Here is a 23,089-nt window from a genome sequence, read left to right on the forward strand (position 1 = left end):
GTTGTTGAACAAAGATATCTCATAGTTTAGGAATCTCAACTCAAAGACAAACACCTGACTTTTATAGTGACTGGAAGTGATTGGAGGATGAATTTAGTCTTTTTTTTTTTTTTTTTTTTTTTTAATCTAAATAACTGGGAGCCCAATTCACAGAATCATGGAACTGTTGAGGTTGGAAGGGAGCTCTTGAGATGCCCCTCTCACTGCTCAAGCACGGTCAGCTAAAGTAGGTTACCCAGTACCATGGCCAGATGGGTGTTGAATATATCCAAGGACTGTGAATCCACAGCCTTTCTGGAAACCTGTTCCAGTGTTGGACCATCCTCACAGTAAAAAGTGTTTTCTTGTGTTCAGATGGAATCTTATGTGTTTTATTTTGTGCCTATTGCCTCCCTCTTCTTCTTTGTGTCTGGCTGTCTCTACTTCATTCCCTCCCATCAGTTATTTGTACATACTGATAAGATAGCTCTGAGCATTTTATTCTCTGGGCTGAGTAGTCGCAGCTCCCTCTTACCCTCTGCTCATGAAGGATGCTGCAGCCATGGTTTTGTGCTGTACTTGTTCCAGTAAGTCTGTATGTTTCTTGTACTGGGGAGCCCAGAACTGGACCTAGCACTCCAGATGTGGACTCAATGGTCCCAAACAGAGAGGAGGAATCACCTTCAACCTGCTGGCAAAGCTCTTCCTGATGAGCCTAGGATGCTGCTGGCCTTCTTTGCCATAAGGGTATATGCTGGCTCATATTCAACTTGTCCTTCTCTGCAAACTTACAAGTCTTACGAAGAGCGGCTGAGGGAGCTGGGTTTGTTCAGCCTGGAGAAGAGGAGGCTCAGGGGCAACCTTATCGCTCTTTATAAGTACGCTAAAGGAGGCTGTAGTGAGGTGGTGGTTGGTCTATTCTCCCACGTGCCTGGTGACAGGTCAAGGAGGAATGGACTAACATTGCGCCAGGGGTGTTTTAGGTTGGTTATTAGGAAGAACTTCTTTACTGAGAGGGTTGTTAGGCATTGGAATGGGCTGCCCAGGGAAGTGGTTGAGTCACCATCCCTGGAGGTCTTTAAAAGATGTTTAGATGTTGAACTTAGCGATATGGTTTAGTGGCGGACTTGTTAGTGTTAGGTCAGAGGTTGGACTCAATGATCTTGAGGTCTCTTCCAACCTAGACAATTCTGTGTGTGATTCTGTGTGAAACTTGCTTTCCAGTTGGTCAGCCCTGGTGTGAAGTGCTTCTGGGGGTCACTCCTCCCTAGGTACCAGACTTTTTCCCGTTGATGAACTTTGTGAGATTCCTTTCAGCCCAGTTCTCCAGCCTGTCCAGGTTCCTCTGAATGACAGCACAACTGTCAACTACTCTTTCTAGTTTTGTGTCATCTCTGAACTTACTGTGGGTGTACTCTGTTCCATCATCCAGGTCAGTAATGAAAACGGAAAACAGCATTGGCTCCAGTACCCCTGTAGACCATAGTAGCCTATGCATCATATGCATCATAAAGTGCCCTGTAACTGCACCCATTTTTAATTGAACATGCTGCATGCATCAGTGTAGTCATTTGAGAGGTACCCAAGCATGCTGCTTCCCCAGAAGAGGCAGAGGAGCCCCATCAAGCTGTTCTGCAGGCACTTTCTCCTTTGTATGCTTGCACACAAATGGGTTCCAGTTCAGCTCTGTTTTCTTGACTGCTGCGTCCCTTCTGTTCTTGTCACTCTGTGCCCTTGGCTTGCCACCCTTATCCTCAGCTTACTTGGATGTTTTCTAAGGAATCATGTCCTTCCTTGTCATTTCTAGTTTAAAGCTCTCCCAGCAAGGTTGGCCTGTTGTTGGCAAAGATATATTTGCCTGGTTTAGTCTCATGGATCCCATCTCTTCTAAGTCATGTTTAACCCTCAAAGAGGGTCTTACTGTTGTATAAACTAAAACCTTGCTGTCAACACCAGCTGTGCAATGCGTTGTTAACCCTCGGGACCTGTTTTCTTCAGGTTCTTTTCTCCCTCACTGATTGGCTCAAGGAGGGCACTACTTGAGCCCTTGACCACTTTCCCTAGAGTCAGTGCTTGCAAAGTCCCAGATCATTCCTGGCTTTTTCACTTGTATCTGCATGGAAGAGTAACAGGGGTTTGTACTTGGAGGGCCAGATGAGCCTTGATATCATCTCCATAACATGCAAATGTTAGCACCTGGCAAGCAGCAAACTTTCATAGTTTCACTGTTAAAACGTTTCATTATACAATCCATCTTAACTTGCCTCAGGAATACAATGCAAAAATCTATATGCCGTATTTCAAAAAAAAGGGAAGGCAATCTTTTAAGCCTTGTGAATTAATGCCTTATATTCTCTCATGCTTTATATTTGGGTTAACTGTTTGATTGCTTTACTGATGTGATAATAGGTCATCTATTCTTCAGAATTCCAATTCCATTACTTCCTAATATTTTTCAGTGTGCTTTAAAGATAGTGCTGTGTATTTGTCTGTTGTTTTCACTGCTTGATTTTATCAGTAGTTGAATACAGTACTTGATGCTACTTTTATTTTTTCTTTACCTGTTCATTTTTTAAACCTCACAGCAACAAGATTGGATGTATGCAATGGGATAATGGAAAAATTTAGGATCTTCCGCACAGAGAAGACTTATGCAGTGAAGGCTGGGAAGTGGTACTTCGAGTTTGAGGCAGTTACAGCAGGAGACATGAGAGTTGGCTGGACAAGGCCGGGTTGCTTGCCAGATCAGGAACTTGGCTCAGATGATGAAGCTTTTGTTTTTGATGGCTTTAAGGTATGTTTATCTGTAATTATATGAGTGATTGCGAAACTTTATTTTGCATCTTATTCTGTGTGCCATTGCCTCAACTTAATTACTTTCTTTTCTTCCATCTGTGTTCTATGAAATTATTTCTCTCTCTTTGAGGCCCTAGGTGGAATAGGGAGAAAAATACAAAAGCCTAAGCTATAAATCAGTGCCACCTGAGGAATTCATTAGCAGACCTTGTCATTTCTCTTTTCTATTCTTTGTCAATTTTTTTCACAGCTTCACAGCACAGTTAGAGTTTATATAAACCATTAAACATCTAAATGACTTACCAAAATTGTAAATACTGGCAGAGCTGTAATTAAATATTAATAATTCCTTTAAATCTTTGGTCTACTCTTCCCTCTATGAGCATTGCCTATTAGAGAATAAATGTGGTTAAGATTATTAACAGTGAGTGTCTGAGGCAAATGTTGATACAAGTTTTTTATGGAAATGTAAAAGTTTGAAAGAGCATGTCTGTTTTTTCATGGAAATCCATACAATTTAGAGTAAATTAATTATGATAGAAACAGTAATTTTTGCTGAAATTCAACTCTACATTAAGTGCTGACAGATTGCATCAGTGTTAAGAATATATAGGAAATCCAAGTATTTTTTATGCTACTAATTTTTATCAGAATAGATGGAATAACTCATTGGAACATTTTATTTCATTGTGAAGGCCTGTGAAACTGCTATCCAAACCATGTAATTACTGTTAAGGCTACTGGTGACTCTTGCCTTAATGAAAACCTTTACCGTACATTTCTTATGTCTGATGTTGGAATTAATTTCCTTTATTACTATTAGAGTACTTGACAGAAACCAACAGTAGGCCTGCCTGTTCCTGGTCAGGTCAAGGTTTCTAGCTGTATTTTATCCGTGTTATTGGATTTTTATTTTATTTTATTTTTTTCCAACTCGTGATATTCAAGTATATGCTTTAAAAAGAGAACTGAAAAGTTGGTTTTATAAAATGCCTAATTGGATTAGGTTAACTATTGACGACCAGAGTCTTCACTAAAATAGCTGAGTAGTAGTTTGCTTTCTGCATCTTAACTTTGACCTTTAGGTCTCAATCCACAAAGCTATTTTGTTGTATAATATTTTAGTGGGTTCTCTGGTTAGTTCTATAAAAGCTTGTTTTTGACCTTTGGGATGCACAGAAAGCCTCATTTGTTTGGTAGGATTTTGAAGAAGGATAAAGAGGATAAAAATCTAGCAGTGATGGAATATATGAATTGGGAACATATTTATTATTAACACTGTTTTGTTGTATGTATGTTTGTAATAATTCTTTATAGATGTTCATTTATTTGAATTTCAATCCAAGACCCCAGCTAAGGCTACCCATCCAAAACCCTGCAGTCTTGGACTTGGTCAGTCATACAAATCATTAATCATGCCCTTAACTACTGTCGTATCTCTCAGAAGCTTATACAGTTCATCCCATCCACAGACAATTCTGTTCCTTCCAAAATTTGTTATGACAGAATTTTAATTTATTTTGTATGCAAGAGTTTTAGAATTATGTTTAAGGAAACAATAAAGTTTATTTGGAAGCAATGAATTTATAGGCCACTAGATTGAACAAAAACAATTGTTAAAAAAAAAAGTTTGTGAAACAGCAATTTAACATTGTAACTGATAGCATGTTATTTTCATTACAAGTCTCTCATGCAGCTTCTGCATAAAAATAAGCCATGTTCTTTCTTACTAAAAAGTTGAAATAGCAATTTGCCCTGTCAGCTCACGTAGCAATGTTTTAGAATATATTTGAGAGAAGTGCTTGCAGGAAGTTAATTGTTGGATTTCCATTTTCAAAGTTAACTTGCAGTATTCACAGGCATTGTTTTGGAATGATATGCTGTGGAAGTTTTAATTTTAGTGCTGTGTTAATTGAGGGGGCTAATTATTAGTTTTACCACTGAAAGGGAGATGAACACATACATCGTCACTGTTATTCTTTTAAAGTCTTTGAACTCCTTTACAGGCACAGCGGTGGCATCAGGGTAATGAGCATTTTGGCCGCTCATGGCTAGCAGGAGATGTTGTTGGATGTATGGTTGACATGAATGAACACACTATGATGTTCACCTTAAATGGTGAAATCCTTCTCGATGACTCAGGTTCAGAACTTGCATTCAAGGACTTTGAAGTTGGTGATGGTAAGTACTGTAACATGTTGTGCTGTTAACATACTTTTTGTTCCAGTTCTCCTTTCTAGGTAAAAAAGGAAGTGAAAATTTAGCTATTTAGCTTGACATGGTAAATGCGCAATTTTCTCGATGTAGTTTAAAGTATGCTAGACTGTATATGTTCAAAAGAAGAAAGGAAATAGTATCAACATAACTGGCAAGAACCACTAGAGTTTAGTGGCCCTAGCCAGCATAAAATATTATTAATTATGATAACTTTCTAGGATGCAGTGTTGAATCCACATTCTTTAATTGAAGACACAGTCCTGATTTTGTATCTCCATGTTTCTCTCTGTATTGCCACAGAGAATTGCCCCTCTATGGAAAAGAAAATTGCTTTAAAACCTAATGAGATTTTTTTAAAACTAATTTCAGTGGAGTTTTTTTTTTTTTTCTTTTTTTTTTTTTCAATGCAGAATTTCTGTTCTTGCTGTGTGTTGTGGATCTGTAATAGCTCTTTGAGACACACTAAAAAGTGATGTTAGTATATTTAACAGCAGTCTTATGGGGTTCTGAAAATAAATTGATTTTTTTTCACTCATTTTGCAAATATTTTGTAAATTAATTTTATACTATGAGTATTTATTGTGGCATATTCAGTGTATTTGCATAAGCTGTAAATGAATTGGTGTAGTAACAAACAATAAGTAGTGGTAGTCTGGGTACTCGTTCACGAAGATGGTCCCATTTTTCACAGCATGGTGGAGATAAAAATCAAGAGAAGAACATATGCCACTCAATGTGTTATTTAGCTTACCTAATCCCTAAAACCAAGGTTTTTCTTCTTTTGTCAATTTTGCTAATATATTAAGAAAGCCAACAGCACTGTCAGATTTTGCTGATATCTTTAGTTTCTCTGGGTGACCCATAGGACCAAGCCTTATCTTTTACTCTATTTGATTAGTATCAGGCTTTTGGAAAAGAGCCATGCTAGGTGTAAGGATGAAGAAGGGTGTTTGATGTTAAATTTGCTACAAGGTTTTGCAATCAGACTCTTGGCTATATGTTGCATGGGTGTCTGTAGGCCCTTGAATGTGAATTCATGACTTAAGCAATATGATACACGTTATTCAGATCATGTACTGAAACCCTATCAGATTTCTGCCAAATTAGTGAGAGAATATGGTGGGAAGTTTAAGCCAGTTATAATTTTTCTACAGCTCTTGGAGGAGAAATGACACCTGATCCCATAAATTCTGAACCAGCAGATTGAGTTTTGTATCAGTTTGTTGGTGTTCTTGATTCAGCTTTCCAAGTCCTAAAGCAGGTTTTAGTTTACCACGATGCCATAGGTTATGAGATTGCAAAATACTTTTGACAGATCTGGGAAGAGAGTCAAAGGCTGTATTCTCTGTTGTTCCTCTCATGAGTTTCAATACAGAAGGCGCAGATTGGACTGAGAGGTCTCAGGTGACTTAGGTGATTTCTGTGTTTAAAAAGAACCTAAGAATTTGCACTGATACAAGGACAGGAGCATGCTAATTAGGATAACATATAGCAACAGTGTGTGACTGAATATAGGTTGTTTCTGTTAATGGCATTCTGAGAACTTAGAGGAATTCCTTCACAGGCACCTCTGCTATGTTTAGGAGGCATCTAGTGTTGTCTCGAATCTGGCTACTGCTATGCTTTACTGAAGATTAGGAAAGATTAAAGATTTTCTTTATATGCCATTAGTTCAGAAATTAAAATTTCTGAATATAAAGAAAATTAAGTTTTAATTTTTCTCTTCTGTAGGTATGCATTTTGTCATATGTATTAGACATCTGTTAAATAATATATCTGTGTTGGAGAGAAAAAAATTTTGAACAATAAAATCCGCACATGGTGCTTTTGGGTTACTGATCCCTATTCCCATGGAAAGATGAATCTTATAGCTATCAATTAGATATTTCCCTGGTTGAATTTTAACCACTTGACTTTGATTTGTATTTGAGTATTTTACTTTCAGGAATACTTTGGGAGAATAATATTTTTCTTCTTCTTCTAGTGTACCATATAAATTAGGAAAAACTTGATCTGATTTAAAATGATACAATTGCCAACAGTTCTCTAGCCTACAGATTACTGCCTACAGATTTTTTTTCATACTACGATAATGTGCTGAAGGACAGGGATGACTGAATTGTCATAGTGTTAGCGATATATGAACAAAATCATACTGGTGCCGTTAAATTATAACAATTGTCCAACTATTTGGCAGCATAATTCTGCTGAGCAGAGAGGGATTCTGAGAGAAACTGGAATTTCATGAGATTCTGCAGGTAGCTGTTTGATCACTACATTGATTTCAAAGCTGTTGAAATTACAGTGATGTAGTTTTCATGGTATTCATTTCTAGCTGCAAGTTCAGTTTTAAAAGTATCTCTATTGATTCTGAAATTGCTAAAATAGTTCCAGGTTTGAGATGGAGTACCAAGGCCTTGAGCCATGTCAGAACTTTCATGTTAGTGTCAAGCCATTCAGATTTTTCACAATAGCCCTTTAATTCACATTAATTTCTTCTAGTGTCTTGTTTGTAGGAAAGAGCATAACTTTCAAAGATCTATTCTGTTTTCAGAGGAATATTCTGTTTGACCTCAGATTTTATAATACAACAGGATACAAATATCAATTATATTATGGGTATTCTGTGTGCACTTCATTGGGGGGCATCTGTATATATGTTTGTGTATATATATGTGTGTGTATACAGACACACATATGAAATAACCAAATTAAATTTTACTTTTGTAGAGCTTTCAAATTTTTAAGGCTGAGTTCAGTTAGCTTTTGGTAATAGCTTCTGTTTAGAAGCATGGAGACCTTTTTGTATATTGCTTCTATCAGTGAATTGTGTGCATGCCATGTGCTGCTGCAAAAAAGGCCTCTCAGTTCAGATAAAAGATTTGGCAGAGCCTGGCGTCCTGCTTTAAAAGTTGTAGTCCGACTGTGAGGTTTTAATTCACTTAGGAACAGTGAAAAGGGAATATGGAGCTCTGCCAATTTAGTAATAAGACTTACGTGCTGTATTTTAGGTTGTACTGCCAACAAGTGGAGCTCTTTGGGATTTATGACAGACTAATTTGCCTGTGAAATAATGTATTCTCAGAAGTAAAATTGTTAAACAGTAATTGCGTACTGTTATGCATTTGTGTAGGAAATTTTTCACTGTAAGTATGAACAAGTACACTGTGCACCCCAAAGTTTGTTTTATCAACTAGTGCTCACGGAGAGCACAAGCTGTTTATTCTCAGTGTTTGACAAATCGGGTCATAAAATTCATCCTGTATCCTCAAAAGTAGGGAACCTTATAAGAAGTGTTACTGTGCTATGCTTTTGCCATATGTGACAGAGAATGCTAGAGGGTTATTCTTCTGATGGTAGTATTGATCTCTTCTCACTTCTGCTATTTCATAAATTAAAATAAAAAGTTTGCTCTGCAGCCCAGTAATGTAACTGCAGATAAGAGCCACATCATGTGTAAACCATGATTTTGTGTAGCTTCCAGCATTCCATCTGTAAAGTATTATATCTAAAATGTCTGGATACCCATTTAAAGAAGGCGCTTGAAAGTTAGTTTTTATTCATGACATGCACAGTCCTTATAAGAAGTAGATGCCATATTTTTCTTTACCAGATAAGGAATAGTCCTGAACAACCTTACTGACAAATATACCATATGTGAAGCAGTGCAGAATTTCGCCAGAAAAGAAATTAGTGCTTCCATACTTAAGACTGACAATAGTATTTACATGTATATTCAGTTCCTACAGAGCAACAATTTATATATAATTACTTGCAGGAGTTAGCTGCCTGTACTGTACCATTCTAGCATCAATGAAATTTGTGTCAGTGAGAGATTATTATAATGATTACATATTGGCTACAGTTACAGAGTTGATGGAAAATACCAGATTGAGTAATTACATCAAAGAGAATTTTTCCTGTGTAGGAATTTTGTTCTGAATTTCTTTATTTTCTTTTAGTGATTCTTAAAGTGCTCATTGATGTGTGTGTGTGTGTAAACTTTTTGCATAAGTAATACTATGTGACAGAGAATTCAACAACATTTCTGAATAAGAAAATATAGGAAGTGTATTGGATGTTCCTCCCTTTGCTTTGAAGCTTGCTACCAAACAATATCTTTGATAACAATTTTTGTTTTGAAAGAGATTGAAAAATCACTTAATGTTCATCTTCTCTATGTCACTCATAAATTGTGGTGGTGGTGGTGTTATGATACTTTATTTTTTTTTAGTTGATGTTGTTGTGGCTGAAGTATCCTATGGTCTTCGATTTTCCTGATAAGAAAGCAGTTTCATTCTTGTTGTCCATTTTCAGTTCTTTTATGCCGTTTTTGAGATGGGTAAAACACAGTTCTTCTGAAGATTATTAATGTGAGTGCCATACGTCTTGTAAACATCTGAAAATATTTTACAAGAATGAGAAATTAAATTGTGATATGATTCAGATAGACAAAGTGCATATTTTAGGCTACATATACCTGTGTGGCTTACAGCAAATCATACCTAATTTTTGGTTAACATTGTGAGGATTCATGCTGTCACAACTGTTTCTGTGAACGTCCCTTCTCAAACAACTTGATGTCTATAGAAGGCTGTTACTGTTCTTGAATGATGAGTTGAGATTCATAAGGTTATTGAAGAAGAATTACGATTTTTACCTTTGATTAAAAACACTTGCAATAGCTTATGGACTCCTTTAAGTTAGCCGGGTGCTTAGTAAATTCTGTCTACTAGAGCTGCTGGGGTCTACCATGGTATCTATGTAAGCAAATGTAACTTTCCCAGTTATGTGTGTTGTATAATCTGATTTTTCCATTTCATTCTGGAAAATAGTCTTTATTCTTTTCTATCAAATAGTCTGTGGCCTTAAAGGTATCATGCCTGGTACACACACACATGATAATGAATTTTTAGTATCTGTAAGAAAAAAAAAAAAAGTGAAGGAGATAATGAAAACTGATCTTTTATCTGGTGAACAGTCATTCCTGTAAATGGTGCCGTGCCATGAAGTTTGCTTTTGTCTCTAACAAACGTGTCATGAACTAACAAACATGTCATAGAACATGTTCTACCTTGTTTTTATCTGGACAACCTGAAGTTGAAGAACTAGTTGTATTTTGTCTTTATACCCTTCAGTACCTGTTATATTCACCTGAGCCAGAATAATTGTGGAATGGATGAGTTCTTCATGATTCTGAACCCCGAGCACAGATAAATAAACAAAGGAAAAAGTGCAAAGGAGTCAAAAGTGAATTTCTTGTACAGTAGAAACAGTAGGAAAGCAGATATAGATGCAAACAAATGTGAAGCTGATTCAAAAATAAAAACAACAACAACAACAAAGCACACACACACACAAAAAAAAACAAAAAAACGCTAATGTAAGTTCATTGAAGCAACAGTCTCATATTGTCAATTCTGATTATCCAGAGTCACAGAGGTTAGTAGCACATTAGTTTATTATTTTATTTTATTTTATGAACTCTTAAAATTAATTATTATTATTTTTTAATCTGCAGCATGCTGTTGGTCAATTTTTTTCCCACTAATATAGCTGTGTGCATGAGACCTATATTACTTTTATAGTAATTTTTTAGGTTCTCTCAAAATACTGTATAGCTAATGGAAGTTTAGGAGAAATAACAAAAATTTTTAGACTTGAAGTAAAATTGGCAGTACTCTATCACCTAACAGAGTTTAACCAAGTGTTGGTTTTCAGAATCCATGAACTACTCTTAGATTTCTGTGAAGTGAATTGCAAGTTGTAAAGAGATTAATGGATATTAGAGAGCTTTATTTCCAGAACGATATTTGAGATATAGTAATTCCTGACATATAATGGCCACGTGCTATAGATAGCTGCTTGCATTTATACTGTTTCGTTTTATGTCTTTCTTAAAAATTATTTTTAATTGGTTTATGGAAGAGAAAGATTTTTCTGATGTTTGTGGTGCACAACCCACATATTCTTTCATTTTGTTTTAAGGATTTCTGCCTGTGTGCAGCCTGGGCCCATCTCAAGTGGGAAGAATGAACTTTGGAAAAGATGTCAGCACTCTAAAATTTTTCACTATCTGTGGCTTACAGGAAGGGTACGAACCCTTTGCTGTTAATACAAACAGAGACATCACCATTTGGCTGAGTAAAAGACTCCCTCAGTTTCTACCAGTACCACAAAATCATGAACATATTGAGGTTTGTAATCCTATTAAGATGTTTTTGGACACTTCTTCCATGAGTCTTTTTAAATTCTCTTTCTGCTTTTGTACTTCTAGACAAGATTTTAAAATTTGATATGTTGACCCAATTATGGAAAAACCTTGCTTGTATTACAAATTTGTTACATTCAGTGAAGTTGAAAATAATGCAGTTCTTTGGTTGATGGTATTTATTTGTCCATGAAATCTGTCATATGTGTAACCATGAGGTTCCCCAAGACAAACTCTACAAGATGTCCTCTTAACAGCTCCTGGTACAATGAGTGACACGTGCTTAGAAATGAGTTCCAGAAAGTGTGCATTTCTGCATAATAGATACCATGTGTTCTGGTGTATACACTTTCTAAAGTGATTTTTCATAACTCAATGGTTTCGATTTTAATAAATTTTTATTAGCCAGTTGTGTGAACACTTATGTCCCAATCAGTTTTGCATCTTGATGAACTTGAATTCATGCCTTTAAAGTCTGCCACGAAATCTTTCTGACATTGATGAAATAGGAACTTTCTTTCAGCTGATGTGTATCACATTGTAATATTAAAGAGATTTATATTCTTTGTTGTGCATGTATACTTCGTTAGTTGTTTTGTGTTGTTCTGGGCAGTGTCAGACTTGTATTGCAAAGAACTATGATGAGAAATAACAATCTTTTGTGTTTTGTATTTAAGGAAGGAACTCCTTATAGTATTAATTTCACCTTAAAATGACCATACAATAATTACAATGCATTTGACTGTTGACAGTTGCAAGCTCTGCAAGTCATAGGTGCTTATTCTAGAAATATAACTTGAATGTTTAAAAGGGGGCAAAGCATCAGCTTCAACACAACTGCATCTTTACATTTGATAGGTGATGAGAATTGATGGCACCATAGACAGCTGCCCCTGCCTGAAGGTCACGCAGAAGTCCTTTGGTTCACAGAACAGTAAAACAGACGTCATGTTTTTTCGATTAAGTATGCCTATTGAATGTGCTGAGGTGTTCTCCAGAACAGCTGCAGGAGGGTTACCAGGCACTGGCCTTTTTGGCCCAAAGAATGATTTGGAGGATTATGATGCTGATTCTGATTTTGAGGTTCTAATGAAAACTGCTCATGGTCATCTAGTGCCTGACCGGGCAGAAAGAGAAAAAGATGCCACAAAATCAGAGTTAAATAACCATAAAGATTATGTTCAAGAAAAGCCTTCACGTCTTAAACAAAGGTTAGTAGCACTTTTTTTATTTTTATTTTTATTTTTATTTTTTTTTATTTTATTTTTATTTATTTTAAATGGTTGAAGAAAATGCCAGTCAGGTCTGCAGGGATTTTTCCTTAATTCTGCCCTAAATTTGGATACAATGCAGTAAGAGGGGCAATTAACCTTCATATCCTTAAGTTGTTTCATATGCAAGATGTAGATTAAAACTAAGCCGAAAACTGAAAACACTTTTCCAGCCATTGGAAACCTATTATTTGGTTTATTTTGAGTGCTTTTGTGATCATCACATGATATGTACTCTAGGACCAATATTAGTACAAAACTACTGTGTTCACTTAATATATTAATCTATTGAGCCTTTTGTATAGATTCTGATTTTGTTTTTACTTATTTTGTTACAGATTTATGCTCAGGAGGACAAAGCCAGATTATAGCACAAGCCACTCTGCACGGCTTACCGAGGATGTGCTAGCAGATGATAGGGATGACTATGATTATTTGATGCAAACTTCAACGGTATGGTAACATAGGATTTGTATTTTAGCTGTTTGCCTTTTGTATAACTACAAGAATTTGCTTGTAAGAGTTTCAGAAACTAATTTTCAGGCAAAATTTTTTATTTAAATGTCTTCAGTACCCATGCACTACTGAAGCTGAGACTGCTACGTTCCTTTTGGTTTGACTTGACTGTCAATCTAAAACAATTTCTATATGGAAAGTCATAAATTAAGTAGAATATGTTTTTGAAACTGCTGTTAACAACACCAAAAGAGGAATAATAAATAGTTCCAGAATAATGGAACAAAAAGAAAGAAGTGCATTAAGCAAACAGATAAGTGTTCAGGGCCATTTGAACACATCTATCTTAATTTTATTCAGCATCTATTTCTTGGAGTTTCTAGTGAATGTAATACAATTTTTTTTTTCTGCATTTTTCTCTGACAAGAAAAAAAAAGCTTCTATTTTAGATATATTTTCCTTTTTCTAAAAGATATTAGTATACTAGAAACGGACAGTAACCTACAGTATAAATATTGCAGCTGCAGTACAAAAATAGCCTATGATGCTGTGATGTGGAAGCCTAAAATACAATACTTCATCAGTACTGTTTTCCATTTTTTATTTTATTTTAACTTGCATATTTTTGTAGACTGTGTTTTGGTTAGTATTAGAATCCTTTTGTTTCTTTGTTTATGAATTGCACTTGAACAAGCTTATGCTATTTTAGATGATATATTCAGATTGCAACAAATGTATCACGAATCAAACTGATATATCGGAAAAGCAAATAACGTTTTTTAATATATATATTTTTTTATTTGCAGTATTATTATTCAGTGAGAATATTTCCTGGCCAAGAACCTGCTAATGTCTGGGTAGGCTGGATTACCTCTGACTTTCATCAGTATGACACAAGCTTTGACTTGGAGAGAGTACGTACAGTCACAGTGACACTGGGAGATGAAAAGGGGAAGGTTCATGAGAGGTTAGTTACAATTTACCTAAAATGTTACATATTTCATAATTCACAAAGGCAACTAATAATTTATAAACTGCAAATCCATTCTATTTAATGTAGTTGAGTTGATTTAAAAAAAAAAAAGTTATAGTAAGAAAGAGGACGGGCAGTGTGGTCCCTTTATAGTATTTTCTCTTATTGCTTGTAAACAGGTTTAATGGTCTAATCTAATGAATAGACAGTGAGAAATAAAAGAATTGTTCAGCTTTTTCATGTAGTTTCAGTCATTCAGGCCATGTTCCTGTAACTATTGATTTCTAAACAGGTACAAAGTAGAGTAAAATAGCTTGTATTATTTTTGGAACTTTTTTGGTTTTGAGCAGACATGAATTAGTGCAACAGCACCTCTCACCATTTCACGTAGTGATCCATGTCAGAAACTCTGTTATGCTTAACACTAAGCAGTTTAAAATAGTAACATGAAAAAAAATCATTTTCTCTCTCAGAACTTTAGAACAGATTTGAACTTGTAATATTTTGTCTTTTATTATTATTTTTTTTTTTCCAATTCTGAAATCTAAGTTTCATTGAATTTTGGCAATGATTATTTGCCAATAAGCCACAAGACCCTGTTGATTGCAGTTGTACAATGTTCTTTTAGGCCACTACATGAAGTTTGCACACTATCCATAAATATATTTGTCTTTTGACATTCAGTATAAAGCGCAGCAACTGCTATATGGTGTGCGCAGGAGAGAGCATGAGCCCTGGACAAGGACGTAATAATAATGGTCTGGAGATTGGTTGCTTAATTGATGCTGCCAGTGGCCTGCTGACCTTCACAGCTAATGGCAAGGAACTGGGCACGTACTATCAGGTGAGTATTCTTTGATGATGCCTTCCAGTGGGAAGGAGGAAAACTGAGTCCTTGGATTGCGTTTTATTAGAAAGTTTGTTACAAGATTGGAAGAAAAAGTAATTGTCACTGCTAAAATAGTAATTTCCCTCTCCTGTTTGTATTTTCTGAAGTGTTATTCAGAGGCTTGCACTTACTAGCTTTCTATACAGAGATTTTTTTTTTAAATTTTTTTAAATGTAATACTGTTTTGCTGTCTTAGGTGATTAAATATTTTTGCTTCTTTTATGTAGGTTGAACCTAGTACGAAGTTATTTCCTGCTGTATTTGCTCAAGCTACAAGCCCCAATGTTTTCCAATTTGAATTGGGTAGAATAAAGGTACATTATGGTTGTGTTTTATGCAGGTTTAGGACTATGTTGTGTCAGATATATATATATATGCATTTGCTAATTTTTGCACGCAATGTGTTATTGGTATTGGACCATTTTCCTTATTCCAAGTGTTTGCACTATTGCTATTTCTATTATTAATTTATGTATTTAAAATACAGTACATTGGATGAAAAGTGCTGTAACGGATTAGCATTGACAGAGGATATTACAAGTCCCATTGAAGTTTCTGAATCTCATCCTTCATGATGAAAAGAAATCACAAGTCAGCAAGGCAAATCTCTCTGCAGATTAGGTTAGGGTCTTAAAAGAGTTTTGAGATCCACTTAACCATGAACTCAATAAAACTGAACTGTAATTGCTTTCTGTGCTTTGGAAATATGGATGACATACAAATCAAAAGAGGTAAAAGAAGAGACAGGTTCAGGTCTCTGATCCAAGAAGAACATACATTGCTTTCAAGTTTCTGTTTCAAATTTAGCTTTTTTTCCACAAAAAAGTGGAAAATACTCTCTTGCTGCTAATCTGCCAATATCGTTACCAGCTGATTGTACAAACTACTGAAAATTTTCTGTTGTACTGTGCTGTGTGTTGAATATAATTATTGAGAAATATCATATTGTATATTCCTTGGTTGGTAAAGATGTGGAAACTGATTGACTCTTCTGTTGGAATTCTCCAGAATGTAATGCCATTGTCTGCTGGATTATTCAAAAGTGAACACAAAAACCCAGTGTCTCAATGTCCTCCACGTCTCCATGTCCAGTTTCTGACTCATGTGCTTTGGAGCAGAGTGCCAAACCACTTCTTGAAGGTTGATGTCTCTCGGATCAGTGAACGTCAAGGCTGGATGATACAGTGCCTGAATCCTTTGCAGTTCATGGCCCTTCACATTCCTGAAGAAAACAGGTTAATGTTGTTTTTGTGTAAAAGTATATCAGGGCTAAATTGGGATTATATAATAAAACTTTTTTGTAAGAGAAACCCAACTCCTTCTCTGTCCTGTTTTATCTCTGTATTTATAACACATGTAAATAAAGGCAATATGTTTTGGTTTAGCTAATACTAAAATTTAATCTAATTTTATTTTTCAGTGTTTAAAAATTTGCATCCTCTTATTTTGTTTACAACCTCTCCTAGTTTCTCTCCAAACTCTGTAACAGTACATGTAGGTTTTGAATTAAAAAAAAAAAAGTAAAGTGTGTTTATAAATTATTAAAGATAATCTGCAAGGTAGGCAAAGATCTGTTTTTCTTTGATATTTTTAAAAACTTGTGACCAATTTAATTATTCCAGTACTTTAATTTTCCTAAATTTAAACAGTTGGAAAAATGTGTCTTTGAGATTTCCTTGTTACTTAAATGTCTCAGCATTTTGTCCAATGTTAAATCTGAAATTAAGATCACTTAAATGCTTGGAAAGAGTTCCAAACAAACAAAAAAACAAGCAACCCACCCAAATTAACCTTCTGCAGGTTAACTGGTTAGTCTGTTTCCATTTTGCTACCCCAATTCTAAAAACAATAAATGACAAATATCTCAACTTTTACTAGTTTAAAAACAATCATTTTCACTTATCCAAATTCTTGTTTGTAGTATGAAGAGTTGTTCTTTTTTAAGTAATTTAGTTTGATCTTTCCCCGTTTAATGTAGATGAAGTTGAACTTCAGGAGCAACTTGAACATTTGTCTAATTAAACTGTGTTCTTGGTCCTTGATTCTTAGGTTAACAGTTTCTCACATGACAGTTGAGAAGAGGAAAAAGTCCATCCCTAGAAATGATATTGTGCCAATGTTATCCTTAGGAAGAATTTTGAATTCCTTCTCTTAAGCAAGTTTTCACACTGATAAACAATTTACTTTATTTTTTTTTTTTTCTTTCTCTGCAGAACGATTGATATTTTAGAGCTGACGGAACAAGAAGAACTGCTGAAATTTCACTACCATACCCTCCGATTATATTCAGCTGTTTGTGCTTTAGGGAACAACCGAGTGGCCCATGCTATGTGTAGCCATGTGGATGAATCTCAGCTCCTATATGCTATTGAGAATAAATATATGCCAGGATTATTACGTGCAGGATATTATGACTTACTTATTGACATCCATCTCAATACTTATGCAACTGCCAGGTTAATGATGAATAATGAATTTATTGTTCCAATGACAGATGAGACCAAGAGTATTACCTTGTTTCCTGATGAAAACAAAAAACATGGCCTTCCTGGTATAGGACTTAGCACTTCCTTGAGACCAAGAATGCAGTTTTCCTCGCCAAGTTTTGTAAGCATTAGCAGTGAATGCTTTCAGTTCAGTCCTGAATTCCCTCTTGAAATCCTAAAAGCCAAAACAATAGAGATGCTAACTGAAGCTGTTCAGGAGGGCAGCCTCCATGTCAGGGATCCAGTTGGAGGTTCTACAGAATTTCTGTTTGTCCCTCTCATCAAGCTCTTTTACACTCTACTAATTATGGGAATCTTCCACAATGGGGATCTGAAACACATCTTGCAGTTGATTGAGCCCAGGGTTTTCAAAGAAGCTATGAGCCAGGAGGATGAAAGTGATTTCTCAGAGAAGGAGCTGAGTTCGGAGGAGCTCAAGTCAGAAGGAGAGGAAGAAACCAGAGGGGAGCAGGTGCCAAAGGAAGGACTGCTTCAGATGAAACTTCCTGAACCTGTTAAACTACAGGTAACAATATTGCTGTGTTAGTGGTTGTTCCCATTTATTTGTTCCCATTTGATCCCTTTTTCTTCACCTGGTAATTTCCCTGTCAAGGAATACAGAGGTCTGATGGTGGTTTAATAGCGAAGTAATTTCCTTGGAGGAAACAACAAGATTTAGTGTATTTCTGATGACATAAACTTGTTCATGATGATCAAACAGCCGTTTCATGAAATAGAATCACTTTCTCAATGAAATTTTTTCATGTTTGTGGATCCAGACAGAAAAGAAATTCTATAGAAGCAATGAATAAATCCATTGTCTCATAATTTTTATTGGAGTCTTATATGTCCAGGGCACATAAATATCTTGCAGAGAGATTCCTGGTGTAGGATGTATTGCCAATCACTTCAGATGTAGTAAATGAAAACTGCAATGAATGAAAACTGTGGTATATGAACAAAAATGAAAATGACTAAACTAAAGATTTCATTCAGTTTGTTTGGCAGTGACTGCTTCTGTAAGGAATCTATCCTTATTTGCATTAATATGCAGAGGAGTCTTCTTGGCTAGCCTACTCTTCATACTTCTGTGTTGCTCGTTCCTCAGATGTGTCATCTACTCCAGTACCTGTGTGATTGCCAGGTACGACACCGGATAGAAGCCATTGTGGCATTTTCAGATGATTTTGTGGCCAAGCTTCAAGAGAATCAGCGCTTCCGGTACAATGAGGTGATGCAGGCCTTGAACATGTCTGCTGCCTTGACAGCTAGAAAAACAAAGGAATTTCGATCACCACCTCAGGAGCAGGTAGGTACAGCTTACAATGGACCATTTTGTTTTGCTTGATGTGTGGCAGAGTTCTTTTGATTTCAAGATTTTTCCTTTAGAAATCAGTGTTATTTGTCTTTCCTATGTGTTCTCTCTTTTAAGATTAACATGCTGCTGAACTTTAAGGATGATAAAAATGATTGTCCTTGTCCTGAAGAAATTCGGGACCAGCTCTTGGATTTCCACGAAGACCTAATGACACACTGTGGTAAGTCCTGTTACTGAATATTTTTACTTAAATTACATTAGCATTAGAAGCTGTCTTTCTAAATAATTTTAGGGAAATAAAAAGCAGCTAAATAGTCTAGAGATTACACTGTCAACTGTAAATACTGTCAAATAAAAATATGCAGCTTGCAGTAAAAAAGAGTTGTTTTTTTTTTTTTTTTTTTTTCCTTAAGTCTGTTTAGAACCCTGCCTAAGTTTGACAGTTGTATTTTGTTCACCTCAGAAAAAAGCATAGCTGCATTTTCTTGATGTCTTTCTCACAGGCTCTTGTTAGGTCCCCCAGAAAGCTTCTGTTCTGCAGGCTAATAAGCCCAATTCCTTCTTCTCCTTAGAGAACAAGTGTTCCAGCCACTATCCATCTTGATGGGCCTTTGTTGGATGCCCTGCAGTTTTTCAAGTGTTTCTAGTATTGGGTAGCCCAAACCTACATGTACCATTCTGGATGTTGTCTCATGAATGCTGAGTACTGGTGAATAATCAATTCCCTTTGTTTCTGCAAATATAGGATACTTTTAGCTCTCCTTGCTGCTAGAGCGCACTGCTGACTGATGCTAAGCTTTTTGTCCAACATGACACTCAGAGTTCTTTTGCAAATCTTTTTAACAACTTCATACCCAACTGTTACTGTCACATTTAGTATTTTTCCTTGCTGAACGTCGTGAGTTTTCTGCCAGCTTATTCCTGTAGACCGCTGAGCTTCTTGCCCTGGAATGTGTTTTCTGCTCCATCCCAATTTGGTATCATTCACAAACTTCATAAAGGTGCATTAAGATGCTTCAAATTAAGTATCTTTATTTTAAATGAAAAAAGGAGAAAAAAATGGAAAATTCCAAGAAAACTGTTAGTTGACAAAAAACTTAGATGAATTAAAGAATTTAGGAATAACATTGGAAGGGAGAGGAGGCTTCATCTATCTGTTGATTTTTTCCATATTTGTTTAGTCTTGAAGCATCATTCTACTCTTTTTGACTTACTTGGTCTAGTTTTGTCACCGTTTCTTTTCATTTCTATATGGAGAATTAGTAATTTGCATAATACACAAGTAGAAAAATAATATTCAGAAGATACATTACAGTTGAGTAGAATTAATTAGTCTGTGTATTGAAAACATGGCCAAACTGGAAAACAGCTTTGCAGAAAAGGACGTGGAGATTCTGGTGGACAAGGTAAACACGAGTAGCAGTGAAGGCCCCTTGCAGCCAACAGGTGGGCTCCTCTGTATAAGAGATTCAGAGGCACACTGGAGCAGGTCCAGTGAGGGGCCACGAAGACGGTTAAATTTTTGGAGTATCTTTCACATAATGAGAAGAAGGGAGAGCTGGGGTTAATTAATGTAAGGAAAAGGCTCGTGGAGGAGATTGTATTAATGCATGTAATACCTATTGGGCAGGGGAAATAAAGAAGACTGAGACAGACTTTTTGCAGTGGTATCCAGTGACAGCAGAAGAGAGACCGGACATGAAATAAAATTCTGTGTAAACCGAAGTTATTATTATTATTATTTTTTTTTTACCTTTATTTTTTTACTGTAAGTGTAATGTGAACTCAGGAACAGGTTACCCAGAAAGGCTGTGGAACCTCCATCCTAGGAGATATTCAAGATCTGAATGAATGTGGTCCTGAGCAACCGCTCTAGTTGAACCTGCTTTGAGCAGGGAGACTAGAGCTTTCACATACTCAGTGTCAGCAAGACCTGTAAGGTTCTGTAAAGTCTCTCATGTTTTCTTTGAACTTTTAGAACTTGCTATATAGTACATCACATGAAACAGTCACTGTATTATGAAGGTGGCTGATCTCTTCTGATGGTCATTACAAATTATTGTAATTTTAGTTCTTTCACTTCTATGTTATGTTTTACCTAAAAATGTTATATGCTTTGCTATTATGATTTGAGCTCTACTGTGTCAGTAGGCATTATATATATAGTTCTGGGCTTCATATGTCTGAAACAAGTCATGAAGTAATCAGCGTTAGCATGGAAACATCCATACTGAGAGATCTGAGCACAGGAATATATTTACCTACGTATTTTATGTATCATACTACACAATTTATACAGTAAGTTAATAAGATTACATGATCCTTTGTCTGCAGTTTCCTGCCTTGCACATGTACCTGATCTGCAATTGTCCCAGATTTCTGGTTAAGCATGCTACATATCAAGTTTTTTTTTTTTTTTTTTTTTTTTTTTTAACATAGAATAAAAAAGATAGAATAGAGCAGAACAATATAGTTCGGTTTGTTTGTTCATACATGATGAAAAATAAGGCTGCAACTTGTTTAATTTTAGTCTTTTACTATTTAGTGTATATTATTGTTTTCAGGAATTGAGCTAGATGAAGATGGAACCTTGGATGGAAGCAGTGATTTAACCATTAGGGGTCGCCTCCTATACCTTATGGAAAAAGTTACGTATCTGAAGAAGAAGCAAGCTGAGAAGCCAGTTGATGATGATGCTAAGACATCCTGTAAGTAATATTAAATCACAGTATATTGTATCCTAATTCCGAATAACAACAACAAAAAAAAGCAGGGGACAAAGTTGTTTGTATATTCTCACCCCAAACTAGGTGGATTTTTAGTAAAACATCTGTACATTTTAAAGTTTATAGCTCTGACTTAAAACAAGCTCAGCTGGAATGACATTTTACGATAGGAAGATTTTTTGATAGACAGATTTGCTTCTCCAGTGAATGTGGTGGAAAACTTCTACTGTCTTTTTCACAATAGATCCTTTTTTATAGTCATATTTTTTACAAAATGTTTCTTGCTTTTTGTGGCGTTATTGCAGACAATAATTGTAGCAAAGTCCTGATTGTGAGAATTTTCTCATAAAACCAGCTGCAGCAGCTTCAAATCAGTATTTGCATGAAGGTTGCCAGCTGAAAGAAGACTGCACAATTGGGTCCTAATTTGCAAGGAGAAAGACTTCCCACTCAACCTGAAATCCACGAGTGTGATTGTTGCTCTGTCATTTTTCTGAAACATTCTTCCTTTCCATCTTGATAAGAATCATTACTGGTGCCATCCAAGTTCTGTACTTGGGACCAAAAGATTATGGAATTTTACTTTTTTTACTTGTCAATTCTGTTTTATTTATTTATTTATGTTGCCTTTATTATGGTGGCACTTTCATATGCCTTAATTTCTGATGCTGCTACGCTACTAGCTGGAATGATTTTTTGGTTGAATATTTGGCTACCCTACTAGCAGGAACTAATTTTGGGACATATAATTCATATGTTCTGACTTTGGTAGAAACTTGGTTTCCTTCAATGACTACGCAGAATTCCTAGGGAGGCTGAACTTTTAACTTGGTTGCATAATGTAAGTGATTAACATTATGGGATGAGAAGGTTTTCGTCATGGCATATATAATGAGAAGACCAGTTAGCTGCCAGCTATTAGTGTTTGCTTAGTGTTAAGAAGTAATATTTTTGTCATAAAAATATGCTTTCTAGCATTGCAGATTTTAACTATTTCATTATCACAGAGATAATTAGAGGCTAGGTTTATACAGGATGTGGTGGTGAATCTTAGTTCTTTTTTTTTTTTTTTTTCTTGTAGTAAGCTTAGAGCTCTACAAAACCTATTTGTCTCTTTTCTGTCTTAGTAGAAAGACAGTATTATATGGAACTAGTTCTGTACTCAACAGAGGCAATAAGTGCCCACACAAGTCATTACAGTGATGACTAGACTGTTTGGGTTCTACATTGCAACTAAGATACAGCCAGACCCATGGGCAAATGGGGTATAGTATTGCATTTAGTGAAACAGGAGAAAACAGCCTGCTTATGTGATTCTTCACAAAGAACAAAGGAAACTTAATACCATGTCCCTTTTTGTTATTATTTGTTTCAGTCCTAGTACCTTGTGAAGTATCAGCCCAAACAAATTTCACCCTTTTACTTATTTTTTAAGTGTTTCTGTTCTAAAAAATGCCATGTGGTATGACAATGGAAATATATATATAGTGCAGTGTTTGGACAACAATAATGAAATACAGTGCTCCTTTTTATGTTTTCCCCTTACTCTGTATTACTACATTGTAGCAAAAAGCTTCTTTGTTAAATACTGTCTTTTCTTTAAACTCCTGTCCTTTCTTGGTCAGTATCTTTCTTTGAGTACTTTCACTTTTCTATGGTTTGAGTTTAGACTGAAATTACACCTAGTTTATTTCAAAATCGTGTTACACTCAAAACATAAATTTCTAATCTGAAAATATTTTTGATGTTTGCCCTGCATAAACCATC

General features: G+C 35.7%; 1 protein-coding gene across 13 annotated transcripts in view; it reads left to right on the plus strand.

Moving 5' to 3' along the window:
* The window catches only part of RYR2 (ryanodine receptor 2), a 415,779-nt gene that overhangs the window by 268,414 nt on the left and 124,276 nt on the right, over positions 1–23,089 (plus strand). For all 13 annotated transcript variants that reach the window (XM_032184912.1, XM_032184915.1, XM_032184916.1 and 10 more), the window contains 13 exons: positions 2,565–2,773; positions 4,782–4,956; positions 10,981–11,189; positions 12,062–12,414; positions 12,813–12,927; positions 13,737–13,897; positions 14,588–14,747; positions 15,020–15,106; positions 15,801–16,027; positions 17,006–17,804; positions 18,387–18,587; positions 18,711–18,816; positions 21,161–21,304. In XM_032184912.1, the coding sequence (XP_032040803.1) occupies positions 2,565–2,773; positions 4,782–4,956; positions 10,981–11,189; positions 12,062–12,414; positions 12,813–12,927; positions 13,737–13,897; positions 14,588–14,747; positions 15,020–15,106; positions 15,801–16,027; positions 17,006–17,804; positions 18,387–18,587; positions 18,711–18,816; positions 21,161–21,304 (2,946 nt within the window). The remainder of the gene's footprint in view (positions 1–2,564; positions 2,774–4,781; positions 4,957–10,980; positions 11,190–12,061; positions 12,415–12,812; positions 12,928–13,736; positions 13,898–14,587; positions 14,748–15,019; positions 15,107–15,800; positions 16,028–17,005; positions 17,805–18,386; positions 18,588–18,710; positions 18,817–21,160; positions 21,305–23,089) is intronic.

The sequence above is a fragment of the Aythya fuligula genome, chromosome 3, assembly GCF_009819795.1.
Source record: "Aythya fuligula isolate bAytFul2 chromosome 3, bAytFul2.pri, whole genome shotgun sequence".
NCBI classification, from domain to species: domain Eukaryota; kingdom Metazoa; phylum Chordata; class Aves; order Anseriformes; family Anatidae; genus Aythya; species Aythya fuligula.